At 37.7% G+C, this 26,557-nt stretch overlaps 1 protein-coding gene across 9 annotated transcripts in view; it reads right to left on the bottom strand.

Annotated features, from left to right (window-relative positions):
* CYYR1 (cysteine and tyrosine rich 1) overlaps nucleotides 1-18,402 on the bottom strand; it is a 200,473-nt gene extending 182,071 nt beyond the window's left edge. For 7 of the 9 annotated variants that reach the window (XM_044939800.2, XM_044939790.2, XM_045165019.1 and 4 more), the window contains exons 1-2: nucleotides 17,905-18,123; nucleotides 11,774-11,876 (exon numbers count right to left, since the gene is read on the bottom strand). In XM_044939800.2, coding sequence (XP_044795735.2) covers nucleotides 11,774-11,876; nucleotides 17,905-17,977 — 176 coding nt within the window. In that variant the 5' untranslated portion in view covers nucleotides 17,978-18,123. Of the gene's footprint in view, nucleotides 1-11,773; nucleotides 11,877-17,904 lie in introns of all 9 variants that reach the window. The other 2 variants (XM_045165018.1, XR_006640839.1) reach the window with 2 other exon arrangements.
* Nucleotides 18,403-26,557: the final 8,155 nt, after the last annotated feature.

Here is a 26,557-nt window from a genome sequence, read left to right as displayed (position 1 = left end):
AACACCACAGTTCAAAAGCATCAATTCTTCGGCACTCAGCCTTCTTCACAGTCCAACTCTCACATCCATACATGACCACGGGAAAAAACCATAGCCTTGACTAGACGGACCTTTGTTGGCAAAGTAATGTCTCTGCTTTTGACTATGCTATCTAGGTTGGTCATAACTTTCCTTCCAAGGAGTAAGCGTCTTTTAATTTCATGGCTGCAGTCACCATCTGCAGTGATTTGGGAGCCCCCCAAAATAAAGTCTGACACTGTTTCCACTGTTATCCCATCTATTTCCCATGAGGTGATGGGACTGGATGCCATGATCTTCGTTTTCTGAATGTTGAGCTTTAAGCCAACTTTTTCACTCTCCACTTTCACTTTCATCAAGAGGCTTTTTAGTTCCTCTTCACTTTCTGCCATAAGGGTGGTGTCATCTGCATATCTGAGGTTATTGATATTTCTCCCGGCAATCTTGATTCCAGTTTGTGTTTCTTCCAGTCCAGCGTTTCTCATGATGTACTCTGCATAGAAGTTAAATAAACAGGGTGACAATATACAGCCTTGACGTACTCCTTTTCCTATTTGGAACCAGTCTGTTGTTTCATGTCCAGTTCTAACTGTTGCTTCCTGACCTGCATACAGATTTCTCAAGAGGCAGATCAGGTGTTCTGGTATTCCCATCTCTTTCAGAATTTTCCACAGTTTATTGTGATCCACACAGTCAAAGGCTTTGGCATAGTCAATAAAGCAGAAATTGATGTTTTTCTGGAACTCTCTTGCTTTTTCCATGATCCAGCAGATGTTGGCAATTTGGTCTCTGGTTCCTCTGCCTTTTCTAAAACCACAGCTTTGATATTTATTAGCTGTCTTTGCAAAACTTGGGGCAATACATCTTTCACATTTCATTGAGAAGAAAAGAAACTGAATCCCACCAGGATCTCCATGATTAGTTCTTCCTCCATCTTCTACCACCTGGCTCACTATGTCTAACCCATTGTCTAATCCAGTCATTTGGTTTATGTTCAATATCATACAGTTATCCTCTTACTCACATAGCAGTTTTCCTTTATTTTCAATACAGTCCTGCTTTTAGTCTGCCTCATTATTAACAGTAATTAGCTACTCACTTGCATCCTCTGATCCTTCAAATTCTACTAATTTTAAGTAACACTCAATAAACCACATCTTTATGTTGGATTCTATCTCCAGGAAATGTCAGTCCAATTTCATCAACAGCAAAATTGAAACACTGCTTTCCATATTCATCACAGAATGTTTATTTTCCATGGAGAAAAGTGGCTGGATGAAATGTTTGAGAGTCAAGTATGATGAGAAATTGTTTACTTTGTAAATTGGCCCAGTTCTCATTTTGAAACACAGTGAGGTTTCTAACTGTCAAGTACTTAACTCCCTGATCAAAAATGTCACAAATGGAGGTAGGAATGGGAGAACAAGATGTTGGAGGAGTAGGTGGATGTGGAGTACATCTCTCTCCATGGAGACATCAAGAATTCACCCTCAGGTACAGAAGTGCATGAAGAACACCAGCTGAGAATGGACAGGAGTACCTGACCAGTGGAAAAGAATATATAGAACCATGCAAAAATCGTCAACAGCAGTCCTTGCCCTGGGATTGCTCCACAATCCCTAAACTCCAGCTCCCAGCCATGTGCCTTCCAGTGGACCAGTGTTCCTGTCCAGGAGATCAAGCCCTGAGCCTTTGGAGTGGGAGCACTGCCTCCAAGACCCTAGACTACCAGAGAACTAACCCTAGAGAGTATCAAATAGTGAGAACTCACACAAAGGAAACCACCTGAATACAAGACCTGGCATCACCCAACCACCAGTAGCACCCTGTGTAGGATGCCTCATCTAAACAACAAACAAAACAAAAATACAAGCCCAATCATCAGCAGACAGGATTACCACCTCACTTGGCTTTGCCCATTAGAGGAAAAACAAACAAACAAACAAACAAACAAAACTCAGCATAAATCTCACCCTATAAGAAGCTTACACAAACCACTGGACCAACCTTATGAGGGCAGAAACCAAAAGGAAGAAAGAATTCAACCTTCTTCAAGGAAAGAATTCAACTTTCCTTGAAGCCTGGGAAAGGGAGACCTCAAACACAGTAAGTAAAAAAAAAAAAAAAAAGAAAAGAAAAAGCAGAGAAATATTACACAAATGAAGGAACAAACTAGAAACACAGAAGTCCAAATAAATGAAGAGGAAACAGGCAAACTATTTAAAACAGAATTCAGAATAATGATAGTAAAGATCAAAAGCCTTGAAAACAAAATGGAGAAAATGCAAGAATCAATTAACAATGACTTAGAAGAACGAAAGAATACACATACAGAGACAAACAACACAATTACTGAGATTAAAAATCTAGAAGGAATCAATAGCAGAATATCTGAAGCAGAAGAATGAATCAGTGGGCTGGAAGATAAAATGGTGGAAATAACTTCTGAAGAGCAGAATAAAGTAAAAAGAATTAAAAGAACTGAGGACAGTCTCAGAGACCTCTGGGACAATATCAAACACATGAATATTTGAATTATAGGGGTCCCAGAAGAAGAAGAGAAAAAGAAAGGGTATGAGAAAATTTTTGAAGAGATTATAGTTGAAACTTTCCCCAACATGGAAAAGGAAATAGTCAATCAAGTCCAAGAGGCACAGAGAGTCCCATTCAGGATAAACCCAAGAAGAAACACACCAAGACACATACTAATCAAACTAACGAAGACTAAACACAAATACAAGGGAAATCCCATATGCTTAACAGCTGATCTTTCAGCAGAAACTCTTCAGGCCAGAAGGGAATGGCAGGATATATTTAAAGTACTGAAAGGGAAAAATCTACAACCAAGATTACTGTACCCAGCAAGGATCTCATTCAAAATTGTTGGAGAAATAAAAAGCTTTTCAGACAAGCAAAAGTTAAGAGAATTCAGTACCGCAAAACCAGCTTTACAACAAATGTTAAAGGGACTTATATAGTCAAGAAATACAAGAGAAGAAGGATCTACAAAATCAACCCCAAACAATTAAGAAAATGGCAAAGGGAACCTATATATATATATTAATAATTACTTTAAATGTAAATGGATTAAATGCTCCAACCAAAAGACACAGATTGGCTGAACGGATACAAAAAGAAGACCCATATATATGTTGTCTACAAGAAACCCACTTCAGACCTAAAGACACACATAGACTGAAATTGAGAGGATGGAAAAATATATTCCATACAAATAGGAAGCAAAAGAAAACTGTAGTAGCAATCCTAGTATCAGACAAAACAGATCTTAAAATAAAGAAGATTGCAAGACATGAAGAAGCACAGTACATAATGATCAATGGATTACCAAGAGGAAGCCATAACAATTGTAAATATCTAGACACCCAACATAGGAGCACCTCAATACATAAGACAAATACTAACAGACATAAAAGGAGAAATTGACAGTAACACAATAATAGTAGGAGACTTTAACATCCCACTCACACCAATGGACAGATCATCAAAACAGAAAATTAATAAGGAAACACAAGTCTTAAATGATACATTAGATGAGATGGATCTCATTGATATCTTCAGGACATTCCATCCAAATGAAGAATAATACACCTTCTTCTAGAGTGCACATGGAACATTCTCCAGGACAAACCACATCTTGGGTCACAAATCAAACCTCAGTAAATTTAAGAAAATTGCAATTGTTTCAAGCATCTTCTCCAATCACAATGTTATGAGACTAGATATCAATTACAAGAAAAAAAACTGTAAGAAACACAAACACATGGAGATTAAACAACACCTTTCCAAATAGCCAACAGGTTACTGAAGAAGTCAAAATAAAAATCAAAAAAATTCTAGAAACAAATAACAATGAAAACACAATAACTCAGAGCCTATGGGATACAGCAAAAGGACTCCTAAGAGGGAAGTTTGTAGCAATACAATCTATATCAAGAAACAAGAAAAATATTGAATAGACAACCTAACTTTACACCTAAAACAACAGGAAAAAGGGAAAAAAACCCCACACAATTATTAGAAGAAATAAATTATAAAGATCTGAGCAGAAATAAATGGAAAAGAAATGAAATAAACAATAGTAAAGATGAATAAAACTAAAAGCTGGTTCTTTGAGAAGACAAACAAAATTGACAAACATTTATCCAGACTCATCAAGGAAAAAAGAAGAAACAAATCAACAAAATCAGAAATGAAAAAGGAGATGTTATAATAGACAATGCAGAAATACAAAGGATTATAGGAGACTATTATGAACAACTATATGGCAATAAAATAGATAATCTGAAAGAAATGGACAGATTCTTAGAAAAGTTCAATCTTCCAAGACTGAACCAGGAAGAACTAGAAATCATGAACAACCCAATTACAAGCACTGAAATTGAAGCTGTGATCAAAAATCTCCCCAAAAACAAAAACCCAGGACCAGATGGCATCACAGGAGAATTCTATCGAACATTTAGAGAAGAGCTAATGCCTATCCTTCTAAAACTCTTTCAAAAAATTGCAGAGTTAGGAACACTTCCAAACTCATTCTATAAAGCCACCATAACCCTGATACCAAAACCAGACAAAGACAACACACAAAAAAGAAAACTACAGGCCAACATCACTGATGAACATGGATGCAAAAATCCTCAACAAAATTTTAGCAAACAGAATTCAGCAACACATCAAAAGGCTCATACACCATGATCAAGTTGGGTTTATTCCAGGGATGCAAGAATTCTTCAATATACACAAATCAATGTGATACACCATATTAACAAATTGAAAGATAAAAACCATATGATAATCTCAATAGATGCAGAAAAAGCCTTTGACAAAATTCAGCACCCATTTATGATTAAAACTTCAAAAAATGGACATCAAAGGAACCTGCCTTGACATGGCCTACAGCAAACATTACTCTCAATGGTGAAAAACTGAAAGCTTTCCCTCTAAGATCAGGAACAAGACAAGGGTGTCCACTCTTACCACTATTATTCAACATAGTTCTGGAAGTCCTAAGTACAGCAATCAGAGAAAAAAAAGAAATAAAATAAATCCAGGTTAGAAAAGAAGAAGTAAAGCTCTCACTGTTTGCAGATGACATGATACTGTACATAGAAAACCCTAAAGATAGTATCAGAAAGTTACTAGAGCTAATCAGTGAATTTAGCAAAGTTGCAGCATACAAAATCAATACACAGAAATCACTTGAATTTCTATGTATTTAACAATGAAAAATCAGAAAGAGAAATTAAGGAATCAATCCCATTTACCATTGCAACAAAAAGAATTAAATATCTAGGAATAAACTTACCTAAGGAGGCAAAAGAACTGTACATAGAAAATTATAAGACACTAATGAAAGAAATCAAAGACGACATAAACAGATGGAGAGATGCTCCATGTTCCTGGGTAGGGAGAATCAATATTGTGAAAATGACTATACTACCAAATGCAATCTACAGATTCAATGCTATCCCTATCAAATTACCAATGGCATTTTTCACAGAACCAGAACAAAAACCTCACAATTCATATGGAAACACAAAAGACCCTGAATAGCCAAAGCAGTCTTGAGAAAGAAGAATGGAACTGGAAGAATCAACCTTCCTGACTTCAGACTATATACTACAAAGCTACAGTCATCAACAGTATTGTACTGGCACAAAAACAGAAATAAAGACTAATGGAACAAGATAGAAATCCCAGAAATAAACCCATGCCCCTATAGGTACCTTATTTTTGACAAAGGAGGAAAGAATATACAATGCGGCAAAGACAGCCTCTTCAATAAATGGTGCTGGGAAAACTGGACAGCTACACTAAAAGGATGAAATTAGAACACTTCCTAACACCATACACAAAGATAAACTCAAAATGAATTAAAGACCTAACTGTAAGACCGGAAACTATAAAACTCTTAGAGGAAAGCATAGGCAGAACACTCAATGACATAAATCAAAGAAGATCCTCTATGACCTACCTCCTAAAGTAATGGAAATAAAAACAAAAGTAAACAAGTGGGGCCTGATTAAACTTAAAGGCTTTTGCATAGCAAAGGACACTATAAGCAAGGTGAAAAGACAATCCTCAGAATGGGAGAAAATAATAGCAAATGAAACAACTGACAAAAGATTCATTTCCAAAATATACAAGCAGCTCATACAACTGAATACCAGAAAAACAAACAACCCAATCAAAAAGTGGGAAAAAGACCTAAACAGACATTTCTCCAAAGAAGACATACAGATGGCTAACAAACGCATGAAAAGATGCTCAACATCATTCATTATCAGAGAAATGTAAATCAAATCTACAATGGGATATCACCTCACAGCGGTCAGAATGGCCATCATCAAAAACTACAAACAATACATGCTGGAGAGGTTATGGAGAAAAGGGAATGCTTTTGCACTGTTTGTGGGAATGTAAATTGACACAGCCACTATGGAAGATGGTTATCAGTTCAGTTCAGTTCAGTCGCTCAGTCATGTCCAACTCTTTGCGACCCCATGAATAGCAGCATGCCAGGCCTCCCTGTCCATCACCAACTCCCGGAGGTCACGCAAACTCACGTCCATCGAGTCGGTGATGCCATCCAGCCATCTCATCCTCTGTCGTCCCCTTTTCCTCCTGCCCCCAATCCCTCCCAGCATCAGAGTCTTTTCCAATGAGTCAACTCTTTGCTTGAGGTGGCCAAAGTATTGGAGTTTCAGCTTTAGCATGATTCCTTCCAAAGAACACCTAGGGCTGATCTCCTTCAGAATAGACTGGTTGGATCTCTTTGCAGTCGAAAGGACACTCAAGAGTCTTCTCCAACACCACAGTTCAAAAGCATCAATTCTTCGGCACTCAGCTTTCTTCACAGTCCAACTCTCACATCCATACATGACCACTGGAAAAACCATAGCCTTGACTAGACGGACCTTTGTTGGCAAAGTAATGTCTCTGCTTTTGAATATGCTCTCTAGGTTGGTCATAACTTTTCTTCCAAGGAGTAAGCGTCTTTTAATTTCATGGCTGCAATGGCGATTCCTTAAAAAAATAGGAATAAAACCACCATATGACCCAGCAATCTGACTCCTATGCATATCCCTTGAGGAAACCAAAATTGAAAGAGACACATGTATCCCATTGTTCGTTGCAGTACTATTTACAATAGCTGTAACATGGAAGCAACCTAGATGTCCATCAACAGATGAAAGGATAAATAAGTTGTGGTACATATACACAATGGAATATTACTCAGCCATAAAAAGGAACACATTTGAGTCAGTTCTAATGAGGTGGATGAACCCAGAACTTATTATATAGAGTGAAGTAAATTAGAAAGAGAAAGATAAACATTATATTATAACCCGCATATACAGAATATAGAAAAATGGTACTGAAGAATTTATTTGCAGGGCAACAGTGGAGAAACAGACATAGAGAACAGACTTGTGGACATGGGGAGAGGGGAGGAGAGGGTGAGATGCGTGGAAAGAGTAACATGGAAACTTACATTACCATATGTAAAACAGGTAGCCAATGGGCATTTGCTGTATGGCTCAGGAAACTCAAACAAGGGCTCTGTATCAACCTAGAGGTACGGGGTTGGGGAGGGATTCGGGAGGGAGGTTCAAAAGGGAGGGGATATCTATATACCTATGGCTGATTCATGTTGAGGTTTGACATGAAACAACAAAATTCTGTAAAGCATCCTTCAATAAAAAGTAAATAAATTAAAAAAAAATGTCAAAAATGGACCAATAGTTCCCAAGTCATACATTCTATCATAAACGGTACTAAAAAGTGTAATACCTCAAAGTGTTCAGTCTAAGTCTGTTTTCTATGGAATAAATAATAATCTTCATTTGGTGGCTTCTCACCTTTGTCCCTCATGTTAGTGGTATCTAAGGGGCTTCCCTGGTGGTTCATACGGTAAAGAATCTGCCTGCGATGCTGGAAACCCAGTTCAATCCCTGGGTCATGAAGATACCCTGGAGAAGGCAATGGCAACCCACTTCGGTATTCTTGCCTGGAAAACTCTGTGGACAGAGGAGCCCTGTGGGCTACAGTCCATGGGGTCACAAAGAGTCAGACACAACTGAGCAACTAACACTTTCACTTAGTGAGATCTAAGAATGTGTCCTTTCTACATGAAACCAGCTATCTTATTTCCAGAAAAATACCAAATTATTTTATTTTAGTTTTGTTAAACATGACCAATAAGATTATGTAATCTACCAATAAAAGTCTATAAAAGTAAGTATCTACCTTTTGTCTTACCTAAAGTTTAACCTTCCTTTTCTAGCAACACTGACCAACATGGGTTTTCCCAAACTGACCATTTCCTTTATTAAATCTCTGCGTTTATAGAGGAGACTCTGTCTGGAATGCACTTCCTTTTCTTCACTGTTCACTTATGTAAAAATCTACTTTCTTTAAAACTGTTCAAATTTCATATTTATGAGGCTTTTTCTAAACATTTCTTTCTAGACACACACACACACATACACACACTTAATTGCTTTCTCTCTTCTCGGCCCTTCAATAACACTTCATAAATTAATTCACTGAATTAGAATTATTTGTGTACATCTTTTTCTCTTATTAGATTGAGAGATCATAAAGGTCAGGGCACATCATTTATTCATCTTTGGATCTTATGCTGCTATGGTAACAGACATGCAATATATATCTGTAAATAATTGATTGCACAGTATATGTTGACTTTTGCAAAAATTATCCTTAAATTCTAAAAACTAATAGTTAGTTTTTTATATGGAAGTGAATATCCGTGACCATAATGAGCAAAAGCAGGCATGACATTTTAAATAGATTTATGTCAAATAGACTTATTGTAGTGATCATTTTGTAGTATATACAAATATTAAATCATTATGTTGTATGTCTGAAATCAGTATAATGTTACATATCAATTATATTTTTATTGTTAAAATTATTTTTTAAAGTTTAATTTTTAAATTGTTCTCACAAGATATGAATTTAAAATTTTCTAACTGAAAAAGGGGGTAGATCTGAATTTATTTGTCAAAATTAACTCATATTTAGAATATAAAATATGTAAAAGGGAGAGATCTAAGTCAAATAATACTTTCAAACTAAAAGGTAAATTGAATGCTAGCTTTTGGGATCTATTTGAAAACAATTCTTAATGATTAATTTTAAAAAGTTTAGAAAGGGTAGCTGAAATAAGCAGAATTAAGGGCTAAATATTTCTACTCTGATTATTTTGGAGAGAGGACTCAGCAAGAAGGATCAAGTGTGCCTTACCTTACCAATTTATACACGGTCTTCAATGGCCCAAATTGTAGTTTATATTCTCTTTAGCTCATTTTAAGCTAAGCCAAGACATTTTCTATTTTAAAAATAAATAAGACTAGAAACCAAATTAAAACCAATTTATAAAATTATTCAGTTAGGGTATATAACATTCCAGTATGTTTACTGCTTTCTTGCCTATTACCTTACTGATGACCACAAAGATTAAATTTTTTGTTAGGATGATTAAAATGATTTTACTAAGACTGTGCCTAGATGCTTGCAAGAGAGGAAGCAGAGTTTATGAGTTCCAAAATAGTAATATTTGAAAACATGTGCATGAAAGAACTTTTGTAAGCATTCTCGGAATTATTTGCTCTTTTTCTATTCCTCCCACCTTAATTCAAAAAAAAAAAAAAAAAAAAAAAAGGAAAGCTTTGGGTGGAGTTAACTCTTTTCAAATCTTAAACAATAACTGGAAATCCTGAAAATGTATTCTTTATCCAGTGGGGAAAACACTTTAAAGCTCTTTTTTTCTCTAAGAATTGTTTAGCAAGGGAATTACTTGGTGGCTTCTATTTTGAAGAGAAAATTCAGTTTAACTGCCTGAAATATTATGCCATCTGTGTTTATTTCCGCCATCCACAGAACACAATTCTGTTTTTCAAACATAACAAGTACATGGCCCTAAAAACATAGATAAATATATAACTCAATGAATTCTTTACCAAGTGATGAAATCAGTTCAAAGGACAGGTACCATTAAAAAAAAAGAGAGAACAATCTGATGGTAGATATAAAACATGTAAAGCCCAATGGTAAATTTAAAAATATTTAAGTACTTTGATTAATAAGTATTTATGTCTTCTATATATATTGATCAGGGTGGAGGTATCTACGAGGTGAGAAACAGGAGTACAATGCATGCTATGATGCAGTTAGTGGGCAGAGACCTGGGCCAGGTGCCAGAGGACCAAAGAGTCACAGAGGCATTCTGACCCCAGGTTGCTCCAACCTATACCACCTATGAGGCCCACTCACATCTGCCTGGAACAAGCAGCCTCTGGAGTGTGAAGACCACCCAAAAATAAAATCTGAATTTAGTAATCAAGTACTTTAATTTACTTAAAAAGCACGAAATGATATACAAATGCAAAACATCATTATTTGTCTTTTTACTTAAGGTATTCTGAACTGATTCTTACTTTTCTCTAAATGTAAGGGGACTTAACGTTTTTCTACAAAGTCTTCAATGAGGAAAAATTCAAACATTTTATTTAGAATTTATACGTATCTCAAAGACTGTTTAAATCCTATTCATCAGTATTTATGACAATGTGACATTTCTTCCATCGCCACGACAATCTTCAAAAATATCCTGAACTCTGATTCATTCTTTCTGGCCTTATTCAGCAAGACATAACCTCTAAAGATCAACCCCACTTTGCGTCTAGAAAGTGTATGCTACGCCAGGTTTTCTGTTCTCAGGAAACAGAGGATGATTTACAGACCTTCTCAATGGACAGCTGCCTAAAATGGACAGGCATGTATCACTCAGTGAGGAATCTTTCCTGGCTCTACTTAAGCCTTCATAGAACACAGAGTCACAACAGAACAGTTTTCAAATCATCCTGATTGTCACTTGAAAAATACAAAGTAAGGAGAACAGAAGCAGACTCCTGAAAGCCTTGAGTGATGGTCACCCATGGGTGAAATTCATATGTTCTTAATTTTCTGACTTCTATTTCTCAACTTGAAGGTGTGTGTAGAAGGACAGAGTTGCACAGTTCTCAGACATACAACCCTGCAGGCAGCTTCTGCTTGTCCATTTCCCTTGCCCAGAAGCATTTCTAAAATAAATTAATTAGTTATAGACAAATGCTTGACATATTCTCTGTGTTATGTTTCACTGATTTTGTAGTTGGTTATCAGGTTACACTGTTGCCACCTAGCTTTTCTTAGGCTCTAATCTTGTTGCCTGAAGTTGCTTAGGTAAAAACTGACCTTTCATGTCTCAATTGCTTTTTATTTATAAAGTTTCTTTCCCCTGAGGTCTACTGGATGAGTCTGACATATACATGGGTAGCAAAATAAACTGGCTATCATTAAATGACAAACTCTAATCTTTTAACAAAGCAGACAAAAATATATCATTTACAATGTTAAAATATGGATTGATACTATGCATATGATCTACTTAGGACATTATTATTACTATTATCATAAATACAAACTAAGCAATAAAAGAATATCTTTTAAACTTCTAATAAAAGCAATTTATGTTGTATATTAATTTACACATTTAGTGAAAAAAATATGACACATTAGACTGTCATGAGTGTTTAGAATCTCCAGTAAGGATTTTATATCAACAGCCAATCTTAAAAATTTCCTACTCAAAAGATAACTCAGCACTTTTTCAAAACATAACTGGGCAAAGGAAAGAGTACCAATATTGCCAAATGTGATTAATACTCACGAAAGAATATTCCCAATATAGGCATAGTAGGAGCAACAGTAAGGTGTGGTTCCATCACAGCAGTAAGATTTGCAGTCTTTGCCACACTGAGCAAGGCAATCCTCTACAAAATAAAAACCACATCCACATAGTTACTATTCTAAAATCGCAGCTTTACAAAAAAATTAATTTAGATCTTAATTGATCAATGACCACTCTTTAGTGCATTTAGATTTTCAAAGTGCTCAGAATTCTAAAACATTTGTAAACATTTAAACTAGTCTTGCTTCCTTGTTGTTCTGTAGTTGCTAAGTCCTGTCTGAATCTTTTGTGACCCCATGGACTGTAGCCTGCCAGGCTCCTCTGTCCATGGGATTCCCCAGGCAAGAATACTGGAGGAGGTTGCCATTTCCTTCTCCAGAGGATCTTCCTGACTCACGGATCGAACCCAAGTCTCCTGTACTGGTGGGTAGATTTTTTTACCACGAAGTCACTTGGGAAGCTCTCTTCCTCTTTATCAAACATAAATCTAGAAAAGGTAAAGACCATTCTTGGAACCTCCTGCATCAAGCACCATAATGGGTAGTCAGAGTGGGTTGAAAGAGACAATGAAGGGAGGAATGAATGATCCAAACAATCAGACATTCATTTTGTCAACAGAGTTCTTACAATAAATTTTAAATGATAAAGTCTTTTGACTTCAGAGTGTTAATCCTAAATATATTTGGCGGAAAGTGTTGGCATGAATAATAACAACTGGAAATCATTTTAAAATAATGAATGTTGTTCATGACAGTGCATTATATGCTTTTCTCTACCATTTTTGCCTTCATAATTACAGCGTGCATACATAAGGTAACACATATGAGTCTGCACATCCTGTCAATCCATTTGGAGTCAGCTGTGGGAAAAAGTTTCTATAGATAATTAACTGGTGAATAATTAAGAGTTTATTTAATGTCAGATTTAAGAATCAATAAGCTATGAAACAGCACTATGTGAAGGGAGAAAGTATTTTCTGATTAAAAAGGACATACCAGAGCTGACAAAACCAAATTATTCTTTTTTCCATGTTTTTGGCAAGGAAAAGTATACCAAATGTTGAATAAAAGTTACCCTACCTGTCAAAAAAATTCTTTATTTCATCTAAATGATTTATGTTTAACAAGTGAAGGCTATCTTTTAGTTATGTGTGTGCTAAGTCACTTCAGTCATGTCCAACTCTTTGCAACTCCACGGACTGTAGCCCACCAGGCTTTTCTGCCCCTGGGATTCTCCAGGCAAGAATACTGGAGTGGGTTGCCATTTCCTTCTCCAGGGGATTTCCTGACCCAGGGATCAAAACTGAGTCTCTTATGTCTCCTGCATTGGCAAGTGGGTTCTTGACCACTAGCACCACCTGGGAAGCCCTATCTTTTAGTTACAATCAGTGATAATCAGTGGTATAAATTATAATGGATATGTGAGTTTCACGTACATGTAAGAAAACATGTGTAAGTGTAGTCTGATAATTTGAGTTACACATTGAAGAATCACAAAATAGGTCATTTCCAACTCAATCTCTGAAGGCAATAATTCTTATCAAAATTATATAAGACTTTTGTTTTCCTGTCAAAGTCATAATATAAACGTGTAAATGTTATATTTATGCCTGCAGGTCCATGTAATTGATTTGTCTAGAGAGGAAAATATAGATTTGGCTTTTAAATCACCTCCCTGACAAAATAATTCTTTACAAATTGATGTGATCACAAAACTAGCAAAGTTCATTCACCTCTATCAATAATGCATGACCTTTGTGGAACAAGTGAAAAGTTCATGTTTTCTTTCCCTCAATTTTATTTCTACTTCACAAATGAAAAAACCTTAATGTTTTCTTCAAGGATGTGGTAAGAAGGCATGAAAAGGGAAAATAATTACCTTTGTAAGATTCAGTAACTCTACTTAAATCCACTTTAAAATTCTGAAGACAGAAACGTGATCTAATGATTTATTGACATTAATGCTTTTTGCATTAATAGTCTGTGTATGCTTTTTGCAATTTATTTTACCATTTTCCCAGGGAATTTCCATAGCTCTCATTTTTAGTACTGTTTAATTCAAATATTTAGACTGCTCAGTTATCTCAAGCACTTAGCTGGGATGTTCTGCTTTGTGCACTTAAAAGCCATTCAGATAGTGGGAGAGCCGACACCCCGCCTTACTCTGGTGGAGCAGGACAAGTAATGTTTCAGTAGCTTCTCAGGATCCTTTTTGAACAACACCCAAGACAGTGACATCTTATTAAGCTCTCCAAGATTATCAAAGATTCAATTACTATTATTATAAGGTCACAGTGTTATCAAAATATTTTGAACCAACGTTTCAGGAAACCAAACCCCAAGTCTTGTCGCCAAGAAGCCGGATTATACCTGCAGCAAATATCTAGATCCTGTCACACACTATTTATTATTTTTATGGCATTTTCCAGCACTTTTTTCTGCTTCCCAGAATTAAACAACTGAAAGTGTGTGTTAATTGCTCAGTTGTGTCTAACTCTTTGCGACCCCATGGACTGTAGCCCGCCAGGCTCCCCTGTCCATGGAATTCTCCAGGCAAGAATACTGGAGTGGAATGCCATTTCCTTCTGCAGGGGATCCTCCTGACCCAGGGATCTAAAATAACTGAAAAGGGAAGTTTTACTAGCATGACAAATACACTCACTATCACAACATTTCCAAACCTGGATGTCAATCACACCTCAAACTTCTCTTGAGAGGTTAGTTGCTTTCTCCGGTTCATTTGAAAATACTCCTATAAAGATCACAGTTTGGACAATACGGAGACAACTTCTCACTTGCGAAAGCATGGAACATCCCAATGGCCCTCAGAAGATAAATAATATTACTACTAATACTCAAGTTAATATTCCTGAAAATTAGCCAGCTCCAATTTTCTTCAGTGACTTTAAGGCAGGATCTGGAAGAAGCCTCCCCACTCCCTTCTCAAGGAATGTGTAGAACAGGAAAGCATCTGGCTCCAAGCACTTGCTCAGAATTGGCTCTTGTAATCCACAGCTAAGGATCAGAAAGGAAGGAAAGGGAGGGGACAGAAATCATTGGCACAGGCCAGGAAGGTTAAAACCTTGGCCAAATCCTGTCTTTGTAGCCTGCAGTGGGAGTTAGATAATAATATAAACACTCCGTTGGATTTCTTTCCAAAAGTGACTCCAAAGTCAAACACAATGCTTCAGGTATAGAAACCTTGCTTTTATTTCGCTAACAAATGGATCCTGTATTAATATATTTTCTCTGGGGAAAATAATTCAGGTTATGGACTGCTTCCCAGGTGGCTCAGCAGTAAAGAATCTGCGTGTCAATGTCAGAGACTTAAGAGACATGGGTCTGATTCCTGGGTCGGGAAAATCCCCTGGAGAAGGAAATGGCAACCCATTCCAGTTTTCTTATCTGGAAAACTCTATGGACAGTGGAGACTGGCAGGCTACAGTCCATGGAGTCGCAAAGAGGTGGACATAACTGAGTATGTGTGCGCACGCGTGCACGCACGCGCACACACACACACACACACACACACACACGGACAGTGCATCAACAGGTTTTTGTCCCATTAAAGCTCGCAATCCATTTAACAGGGTGTCTGGATTAATTCCGGACTTCCCTGGTGGCTCAGACGGTAAAGTGTCTGCCTACAATACGGGAGACCTGGGTTCAATCCCTGGGTCGGGAAGATCTCCTGGAGAAGGAAATAGCAACCCACTCCAGTATTCTTGCCTGGAAAATGCCATGGACAGAGGAGCCCGGTAGGTTACAGTTCATGGGGGCCCAGAGTTGGACACGTCTGAGCAACTTCGCTTCACTTCTGGATTAATTCTATTTCTGTAGTGTTCCCTCATCTCATCCCTATCCTCACTTCCAGCCTTATCTCTTACTTCCAACCCAACTGTATTGTCTGTTTTTACACTTCTCATGATTTCTGCCTTTGTTTACACATTATCCTACTTCATCTTATGTCCAAGGCTTCGCTATACTTCAAAGGTTTAGGTCCTAAAAACCCTCCTCAATTCAAATTCTCTGAGCAAATATTTATTGTGCTCCTCTTATGGGCCAGGCATTTTGTTAGTCTCTGAGAATATTATGCTAAACGAAACAGGCATCATTTTTACGGAGCATATACTCCTAAGTCAGCAGTAAAGTCTCCTCCTTTGAATACCTAAAGTACACTGTTGTCTCTCTTCCATAATACAGCTTTTTATAATGTCGAGTAACGGGTATAGTTTATCTTCCAGACAAGACTCAAAGTATGACCTAGGCATCACTCAGCATACCTCATTCAATAAACAGTAGTTGAGTAAATGCTGCAAGCATAAAGAAGCCTCTGAAATAAAGAGCTCAGGAATTAATATCAGAAATGCATTAGCTAATCATTTATCAAAGGTGATAAGCTGACCTAGCTCTGGTGAGTTATGATTTTGTAATGTACTGAGGAGGGATGCAGATGGAGAAGGACTGAATGGAGTAAAAACTTCTACACTGATCAAGCTCCCTGCTGGCCAGCTGCTTGGGCTCCCTGAATCCTGGGGGATGGGGGGTTGGGGTGTACACTTAACATTGGGGGAACAGGAAGAAGGGAAGGAAAATCAGAAGTTTCAGCTCACCAAAGAGAATAAAATAGACAAAAGAACAAGAAAAAGTTGTTCAATGATGTGGTTGAAGATGAGTGAAGATATTAAAATTTCACTTGCTGTATTCTATTTTCTCATTTTTGTTTTCTTTTGGTAAACAGTGGAAGTGAATTGTCATCGCTCCGAATCACTTAGTGAAAAGATTTTAATATAAAATGGATATTAATGCAATTGATTCTGTTAGACTATCAAATTCTGCAAACTTTATAGGACTTAAGTAAAAGAAGTAAGTGCTGGAAACACATTACGATGTGGACTCTCATTAAATAGAAAGTACTTTCCCTATTTTATGCATTTTGTATTCGAAGGTCAGCATTTTCCCTACAATAAAATATCTTTGGAACAACTCACAGATGGCCACTAATTTACATTTTTTAAAAATAGAGTGTAAATTTATATAGGAGTTATCATCATGACTCATTTCTCCCAAGGTTGAATGAGAAATTCAATTCTGTTGATGTTCAGGTAGGAATACTGAAGACCATCTTCATTTCAGGTGCCATTATTTTTGCAAATATCAAAAGGTAAATCACAGTACTATATATAAATTTAGTATTGCAAGGTCATAGGTAAGCCTGTGGCTTTTATTATAGGAAGTCAGAGACATGAAAAATTTTACAAAAACTCTGCTTTTATCCTGTTTTTTAAAAATATGAAGCAGATGGAAAACTGCATGTGCAATTAACTTTATACTTGAATAACTAAGGAAAGACCATTTTGGGCTTCACATCAGTCACAAAACAAAAAAACCGCTTCGCTATATCAAATATTAGCTAGCAATTCTAGCCAAGAAAAATTAGGATGAGGGAAATGATATACTCTTCATCTATAAACAAGGGCTTAACAAGCTCAACAAAAACAAATTAGACTCTGGGTGAATTTATGCCTCTTGAAAACTGTATATTTCAACTCAAAGCTTCCAGTTGCCCTGTTCACCACACTTGAGAATCATCTTCTAAAGAACGAAAACACCAGTCTATGGCTTTTTTTGGGTTGGTTTCTGAAAAGAAAAATCTGGAATATTCAGCATGTGAAGGTGGTACAAGGCAGCGGTAGCCTTTACTGAAAAGTCGCCAGTTTATCTGAAAATCTTAGTGATATCTCTGAACTTCAGGTGCTTAAAGAAAAAAAAAAATGCTTTCCTTCCACTGCTGTCTCCACTCTCACCCTATCCAGAAAATAAAAAGAAAATCCCTTAAATTTGGGGTTGGGGTTATTAATATCTGTTCCACGGAGAGAAAGGAAAAGAGAGAGAGAGAGAGAGAAAAGGACACGTGGAAGGAAAAGGACAAAACAGAACCGCGTGGAGGTCGAGCCCCGGGCGGGCGCGCGCGGGGTTCTCCCCTGCCGGCGGGGACCACCCGGCCTCTGACCTCCCACCGCGCCCCGCTCAACCCGCGCTACCCGGACAGTGACTCCAGCGCCGCCCGGAGCCCCAGTCCCCCCGCTCCCGCGGCCCTAGGTCACCGACCTGCGCAGACAAAGAGTAGGACCAACTTCGGAAGCAAGACCCCTGGACACCCGGGCACCCTCCGCGCGTCCATCCAAACCGGTGGCCGGAGGTGGCGCGCCAGGACAGAAGGACAAGCAGAACCGGTCTGTAGAGAAGGCTGGGAGCCAAAGGCGACTCCAGCACCGGGAGAGGATGGGGGCGCCGGAGGGCGATCAGATGGAGCGGGTAGCGCTCTGGAAAGCGGGGTGGCGCGGTGACCAGGCCATAGCTCTGGGAGCTTTCGTGGGGAGCCTGGGCGGCCGCGCGGGGCTCCGTTGTAGCCGAGGTCTCTTTGTCCCCGGGACTGTCTGGCGGCAGGCTGAGCAGCAGATCCAGCGTCCTCGGCCACCCGGGCTCACATTTCATCTCCGCGGGTGGCACCTACGCGAGGCTGGGGGCGGGGGTGGCCCCGACTCCTCCCCACGCTCCAGTTCTTCCTTCTATCAAGTGACTCTCAGAGCTTGGCCCTGTCCTAAAGGAACTTTTCCTAACCTTTTGCTCTGACTGTCCACACTCCACAGTTTTTCCTTTGGAGTAATGGATGCTCCCAATACTTTGTAATTTATCTTTACACAAATGGCCGGAGTTTCCAACTTTGAAGATGTTAGACGAAAGCCAACAAGGAAAACCTTAGGAGAACTGGAAAGTACAGAAACAGGGTATGGTTTTTTCTGCCGAAAGCTGGTAAAACTTTTCTTATTTGTTAAACATCTAAAGCATTTCCAGTAAAGTCAGAGAAAACAAAACAAGATTGCATACTGTCATCACGATTATTTGATACTGTTCTGGAGTTACTGGCCTATGCAATTAGATAAGAGAGGGGAAAAATCATAAAAATTGGAAGGAAAATTATCATTTGCAAATAATATGGTTTTATATGTGGAAAGTCAAAGACAGTCACTTATAAAGCTCTTAACTAGAGGTGACTAAACAATTAATAGTTTTTTCTCATGCAAATAAAAATCAGAAAGTTATCAATTTTATACACAAAGGAGAAGAAAAGACACAAATAAGTGAATAGAGATTCTTTTGACTAAGAAAATTAAACATAATAAAGGTAAGAATTTCCTCCCAAATTAATCTATAAATCTGGAAATTAAATTGGTGGTTCAGCTGGTAAAGAATCTGCTTACAATGTGGGAGATCTGGATCAGATCCCTGGGTTGGGAAGATCCCCTGGAGAAGGAAACTGGCTACCCACTCCAGTATTCTGGCCTGGAAAATTCCATGGACTATATAGTCCATTGGAGAAGGAAATGGCAACCCACTCTAGTATCCTGGCCTGGAAAATCTCATGGACACAGAAGCCTGGTGAGCTGAAGACCATGGGGTCACAAACAGTCGGGCATCCCAAGGAGTCAGACAGGACTGAGCAACTTTCACTTTCACTTAATATAAATATCAAATTTTTTTTCAAAACAGTCTAATTATAGTCTATTTAGAAAATAACCAAGTAAGACTATCAATTAAAATAAAAGTTCAGTTCAGTTCAGTTCAGTCGCTCAGTCCTGTCCGACTCTGTGACCCCATGAACCACAGCATGCCAGGCCTCCCTGTCCATCACCAACTCCCGGAGTTCACTCAGACTCACATCCATCGAGTCGGTGATGCCACCCAACCATTTCATCTTCTGTCGTCCCCTTCTCCTCCTGCCCCCAATCTCTCCCAGCATCAGGGTCTTTTCCAATGAGTCAACTCTTTGCATGAGGTGGCCAAAGTATTGGAGTTTCGGCTTCAGCATCAGTCCTTCCAGTGAACACCCAGGACTGATTCCTTTAGAATGGACTGGTTGGATCTCCTTGCAGTCCAAGGGACTCTTAAGAGTCTTCTCCAACACCACAGTTCAAAAGCATCAATTCTTCGGCACTCAGCTTTCTTCACAGTCCAACTCTCACATCCATACATGACCACTGGAAAAACCATGGCCTTGGCTAGACGGACCTTTGTTGGCAAAGTATATCTCTGCTTTTCAATATTGCTATCTAGGTTGGTCATAACTTTCCTTCCAAGGAGTAAGCGTCTTTTAATTTCATGGCTGCAATCACCATCTGCAGTGATTTTGGAGCCCCCAAAAATAAAGTCTAACACTGTTTCCACTGTTTCCCTATCTATTTCCCATGAAGTGATGGGACCAGATGCCATGATCTTCGTTTTCTGAATGTTGAGCTTTAAGCCAACTTTCTCACTCTCCTCTTTCACTTTCATCTAGAGGCTTTTTAGTTCCTCTTCACTTTTTGCCATAAGGGTGATGTCGTCTGCATATCTGAAGTTATTGATATTTCTCCCCACAATCTTGATTCCAGCTTGTGCTTCTTCCAGCCCAGCGTCTCTCATGATGTACTCTGCATATAAGTTAAATAAGCAGCGTGACAATATATAGCCTTGACGTACTCCTTTTCTTATTTGGCACCAGTCTGTTGCTCTATGTCCAGTTCTAAGTGTTGCTTCCTGACCTGCATATAGGTTTCTCAAGAGCGGTGAATGGAATAAGCCTCAATAGATAATAAATATAACATCACAATAACTGAAACAGTTTTGATCAACACAAAAATCTATAGGTTCAATGGATCAGAATGGAGATTTCAAAAATAAAGATATACATGCAGAAATTTAATTCATGGCTTTAAAAAAAAGTATTATTTTAAAATAATTAAGGAGGAAATTATGGGTTATTCAGTGAATGTTTTAGGGTCATGAGTAGGCATGTGTGGAGTCTTATCTCCTTTCATCAAAATCAGTTCTATATGAATTAAATATTTAAGCTTAAAGATACAATTATGAAAATACTAGGTAAAAGAATGAGAGGAGGACATTTAAATAACTATGGAATAGAGAAAGATTTTCTAAACATTATTTAAAAACTCAGAAATCACAGAAGAAAAAATTGAGCAATTTGATTACATAAGAATTAAAACATTCTGTAGATAACAAAACATTCTGTTGATAACTGATAAAACTATTTGCAATGCTTAGGCCACAGAGACCTGATGTCCTCACTAGATAAAAAGCTTTTAGAAATTATAAGGAAAAGAAAACCACCAATAGAAAATTGAGCAGGGAGATTAATGGATAACTGTCTTCTAGTCTTCCAAACATTTAGAAGAGGTCCATTCTTACTCTCAAAAAATTTTTAAAAAAGTAAAAATCAAACTGACAGCAAGTCATCATTTTTCATGTGTTAGGTAACCTCCACCCCCAAATCAGTTTTTTTTTTTGACTTAGCAACTAAAAAACAACAACAATGATTTATGTAAACATAAATAATTTATCTAGTTGTATGATTACTCTGTCATAATTTAATCATGTTTAAAATCTTTTTTTATTTTTGTGATTATCTCTGTTTTATTTTTATTTTTTTTAATTTAAGTTTATTTAGTTTAATTGGAGATAAATTACTTTACAATATTGTATTGGTTTTGCCATACATCAACATGAATCTGCCATTGAAACATGTATAATATCATATAGGAATCAAATCTCCAGTCCAGGTTCGATGCAGGACACAGGATGCCTGGGGCTGGTGCACTGGGACCACCCAGAGGGATGTAAAGGAGATCACTGTAGCCATATGTATCAAAATTCAAATGCACACACTCTTTAGTCAGTCCTCTAGGAATTTATAAATATACTGCTACATGGGTATTAGAGGATGCAAGGATACATCATCTCCAAAATAAATATGGCCCGCTGTGTTTTGTGCATCATTGCAGAGTTAATCATCCACCAGGTTCACCAAAAAACCTGGTCAACGTCTCCTTTTCCATCAGCCCCAATAACCAGTCTACAACCAGGTACCACTGACTGTACACCTAAATCCCCACTCAGCTGTATTTGTATTTAAGCCTCCATTTCTGCCCTAATCTAGGCTCTTATAGTCTCCATTATAGCCACTCTTCCTGCCCCCAGGGATATGAACAGACTGAATCTAGATTATTTCTTCTTAAACTACAGATTTAATCACATTCATTCACCTGTTTAAAATTCAGTGGATTCCTGTTGCCCTTAAGTTAAAATCCAAACATTTAGTCCCTGGTTTTTGAGAAACTTCATCTCTTGGTCAAATAGGGGTCTACCTGGTCTCAACATTCTGCCAAAGAGCACAATATTTAAAACTGGATGAATGGTTGGAGCCTAGAGGAAATCCAGATATACAAGATGTCGAGTTCTAATAAAAGAAAATACAGGTGTATGTCAGTGCTTGCAGAGTTGGAGATGGTATGAGGATTCCTGAAATTGAAAGATGCTTAATTCTGCAGATGAGGCTGACCCAGAGCTCTGGAGTGGGAATGGGCAGCTGGTGATGTAAGAGGCACCTACTCCTGCCTGGTTGCTGCATACAGCTCTGGAAGGGGCTGGTTTTGCATTGCAGCCAGAAGGTCAGAATAGCCTTTCCCAGCTTACTTTTGAGAAGAAAGAGCTTTCTCCTCATACAGTTCAACCAATTGACCAAATAATGCTTATGGCACCCCTCTCCAGTACTCTTGCCTGCAAAATCCCATGGGCAGAGGAGCCTGGTAGGCTGCAGTCCATGGGGTCGCGAAGAGTCGGGCATGACTGAGTGACTTCACTTTCACTTTTCACTTTCATGCATTGGAGAAGGAAATGGCAACCCACTCCAGTGTCTTGCCTGGAGAATCCCAGGGATGGGGGAGCCTGGTGGGCTGCCATCTATGGGGTCACACAGAGTTGGACACGACTGAAGCAACTTAGCAGCAGCAGCAACTGGTTTACTACTGCAAAAGAAATTCTGCCTTAAAATACTCAGGTGCTTAGGAGGCTCTACTCAATTGACATTCAAAGATAAAGAGTGATATCAAGCCATTTAAAGAAATGTAGTAGCTTAAAAAAAGGATTTGAAGGAAAAACTTTAAAAGTAGATATATATATATATATATATATATATACATGGATACACAAATTTATATGAAATAAGAAACCTTAAGAGCATGGCATTGGAAGGCATAGAAGAGTTCCTGGAAATTTGGCTTGAGATTTTTTTTTTAATCACATAAAAATTATAAAATGCTCACTTTCAAAAACAGCTTAGACCATTCAATCAATAGAGAACATATTGGTAGTATAGAGAATGAATACAAAGATATGGAAATCATGAATAAAAATATTTTAAAATATCAATGCACATCGAGGAGGTCCAATATGAGAATAATATGCAGGCTCAAAGCAGTTTTAGAAGAAACAAACAGTAAAGAGATTTTTTTTAAAAATTCCGAGCTATAATATTTGAATTTTCAGATTTAAAATGGAGAGTGTGTATATGTAGTCTTAATCTCCCAGTTCATCTCATGCTCCCCTGACCCCATGTCCACATATCTGTTCTCTATGTCTGCATCTCTATTCCTGCCCTGTGAATTGGTTCATCTGCACCATTTTTCTAGATTTGGCATGTGTTTCAATGTATGGTGTTTGTTTTTCTCTTTCTGACTTACTTTACTCTATAAGACAGACTTTACATCCATTCACATCTCTACAAATGACCCAATTTTGTTCTCTTTCATGGCTGAGTAATATTCCATTATGTATATGTACATCTTCTTTATCCATTCATCTGTCGGTGGGCGTTTAAGTTGCCGTCTTGTCCTGGCTATTGTAGATAGTGCTGCAATGAACACTGGGGTATGTGTCTTTTTAAATCATGATTTTCTCATGCTATATGGCCAAGAGTGGGTTTACTGGGTCATATGGTAGTTCTATTTTTGGTTTTCTAAGGAACTTCCATCCTGTGTAAAATAGGTAGCTAGTGGGAACCTACTCTACAGCACAGGGAGCTCAGCTGTGTGCTCCATGATGACTAGATGAATGGGGTGGGGAGGGAGGGAAGTTCAAGAGGAAAGGGCTACATGTTTACATATAGCTGATTCACCTCATTGTACAGCAAAAAGTAACACAACATTATAAAGCAATTATACTCCAATAAAAAAAGTTTTAAATGGTGAGCAGGTTCCAAGAACTTTTTTTTAAAAAAGAATCATGTCCCATACATATCCCAGAGATATATTTGAACTTGCATAAATTTAAAATCATATAAATTTTTAAATATAATTTTAAAAAGATCTTACTTTTAAAAGATTTTTTAAAAGAAAAAGAAGCAGGCAGACATCAAACTTCTTATTTGTACCCTTGAAATCTAAAAAAAAAAGTGAAAATATTTCCAAACCATTAAAAGATTAAAAGAATCTTATTCCCAGATCAGATTCTGTTAATATTTGAATTTATGAAGATATTTATAACAGTGTTTGTTATTATTTTAAAACATGGTAAAGTGCTTGCATGTCCAACAGAGGTAGAACATTTAAATAAATGAGGATATGTGCATGTTATAGCCAAACTTTAAAATGATGGGAAAAATCCATAAGATTTATAGTTGAAAACTGGAAAAGGAAAACTGGAAGTAATCCATGGATAAGCAAATTGTACTGTATCTATCCATACAATGAAATATTCCTCAGCAACAAAGGAAAGTTTGAAGTATATGCAACAACATGGATAAATGTCTGTTAAGAAAATGCTGAGCAAAGAAGCCAGGCACAAATATATCACTGTTTTATTTTGTTTATATGAAATTCTAGAAAGGCATGATTAATCCTAGTGACAGAAGGCAGATCAAAGATTGCCTGGCGGTAGGAAGAGGAACGGAGAAGGCAATGGCACCCCACTCCAGTACTCTTGCCTGGAAAATCCCATGGATGGAGGAGCCTGGTAGGCTGCAGTCCATGGGGTCGCTAAGAGTCGGACACGACTGAGCGACTTCACTTTCACTTTTCACTTTCATGCATTGGAGAAGGAAATGGCAACCCACTCCAGTGTTCTTGCCTGGAGAATCCCAGGGACGGGGGAGCCTGGTGGGCTGCCGTCTATGGGGTTGCACCGAGTCGGACACGACTGAAGTGACTTAGCGGCAGCAGGAAGAGGAAATTGATGGCAGAAGGTTAAGAGGGAACTTTTGGGGGGTGATGGACATCTATATCTTGATAATGGTTGCTCTTCTACAGGTGTACACATGTGCAGAAGTCATGGAAGTGTACACTTAATGGTACACTTAAAATGTGTATGTTTTAGTGTATGTAAATTTTACCTCAGAGAAGTTGGTTTTTCAAAAGCTTTGCTACTTCATAATGGGGGATAAGAGCATATACATGCTTTTTAAAAAGCTACTTTTGACTACTGAAATTTTAACTACTGGTTATTTCATAATTTCCCCAAATAGTCACATATTGCTCTACATAGCTCTTAAAATATGATAAATGCTAGTTTTAAAGCAACGGTAAGTCCATCATTTACAGTATCATTCTGTCATTAACTCATGTCTGGAAAATATTTAAAAATACAGGAAAATGCTCTTGTTCTCTCTAAGAGGAAGTAAAATTGTATTTAAGATCCTAATTTAGTAAATACACAGTACTTCTTTATGCTTGTTTATACATTTTTCAGATATTTTACAGAAAAGCCATATTGCTTTATAATTAGAATAATTTTTTTTTTAATCTTTTGGTCTGATCATGCCAATTAGAGTGGACATTTGCCAACAATTAATATGAAAACTTTTAAATACTATTGCATTTTGAAAATTGAATGGTTTCACTTTTGGAGGTATATTAATTCAGCCTAATTTCTGAAATTTGAAGATACATGTTCATCAATGGGCATTAATGAGTACCTTGTGTATAATTTGGTGTTGTGTGTATTTATAGTTCTACTTAGGATCATGTATACATCTACATTTTATTTTTAAAACATTTATTTATTTGGCTGTGTCGAATTTTAGTTGTAATTCTGATGCATGCAGGATCTTTCATTGGTGGCGCATGGGCTTAGATGACCTGCTGGGATGGAATCTAGTTCCCAGAGCAGGGATCAAACTTGCATTCTCTACATTGGAAGGCAGATGCTTAATCACTGGACTACCAGGGAAGTCCCTACGCCTACATTTTAAATGCCTGAAGATGATTAAAAAAAAAAACAAAGCAATAGGTGATATATGACAGTTGAGTAATTTTACCTTTTAGTTTTATTTAGGACCAAAGAGTTAGTATAGGACAGGACTTCATGGATTGTCTAGATCAACTTCCCAGTTACATAGCTGAGAAAGCTAAGGCCAAATTATCAAGTCAGCTAGAGGCAAGGTAGGTTCCCATGCTGAGAGATCACATGTTAGATTTTGCTCTGATATGGTAGGAAAAAAATGAAAGTGTTAGTCTCTCAGTCATGTCCCACTCTTTGCAACTCCATGGATGGTATGTAGCCCACTAGGCTTCTCTGTCCATGGAATTCTGGAATGGGTAGCTTGTTTTCTCCAGGGGATCTTCCTAACCCAGGGATTGAATCTGGGTCTCCTGCATTGCAGGCAGATTCTTTACTGTCTGAGGCACCAGGGAAGCCCTGATACCGTAGAGTAGGCCTGAATTTGAGGATGGTTATCTTGGAGTTCTCCTGATCCACACTTTCTTAAAATAATTTATTTCACTATATGGTCAAGCAGAACAGTATAATGAATCTCAAATAGTTACTCATTCATAAATAAAAAACATTTAAGATGTCTATTGATATATGTGCCTGTCTTCATCTTCATTAAAAAATGTGCAGATACCAAGAAGAGAAAGTGTTTAGGCAGTGG

Source organism: Bubalus bubalis, chromosome 1 (genome assembly GCF_019923935.1).
Source record: "Bubalus bubalis isolate 160015118507 breed Murrah chromosome 1, NDDB_SH_1, whole genome shotgun sequence".
NCBI lineage: Eukaryota > Metazoa > Chordata > Mammalia > Artiodactyla > Bovidae > Bubalus > Bubalus bubalis.
This window is presented reverse-complemented; position numbering and strand designations above follow the sequence as displayed.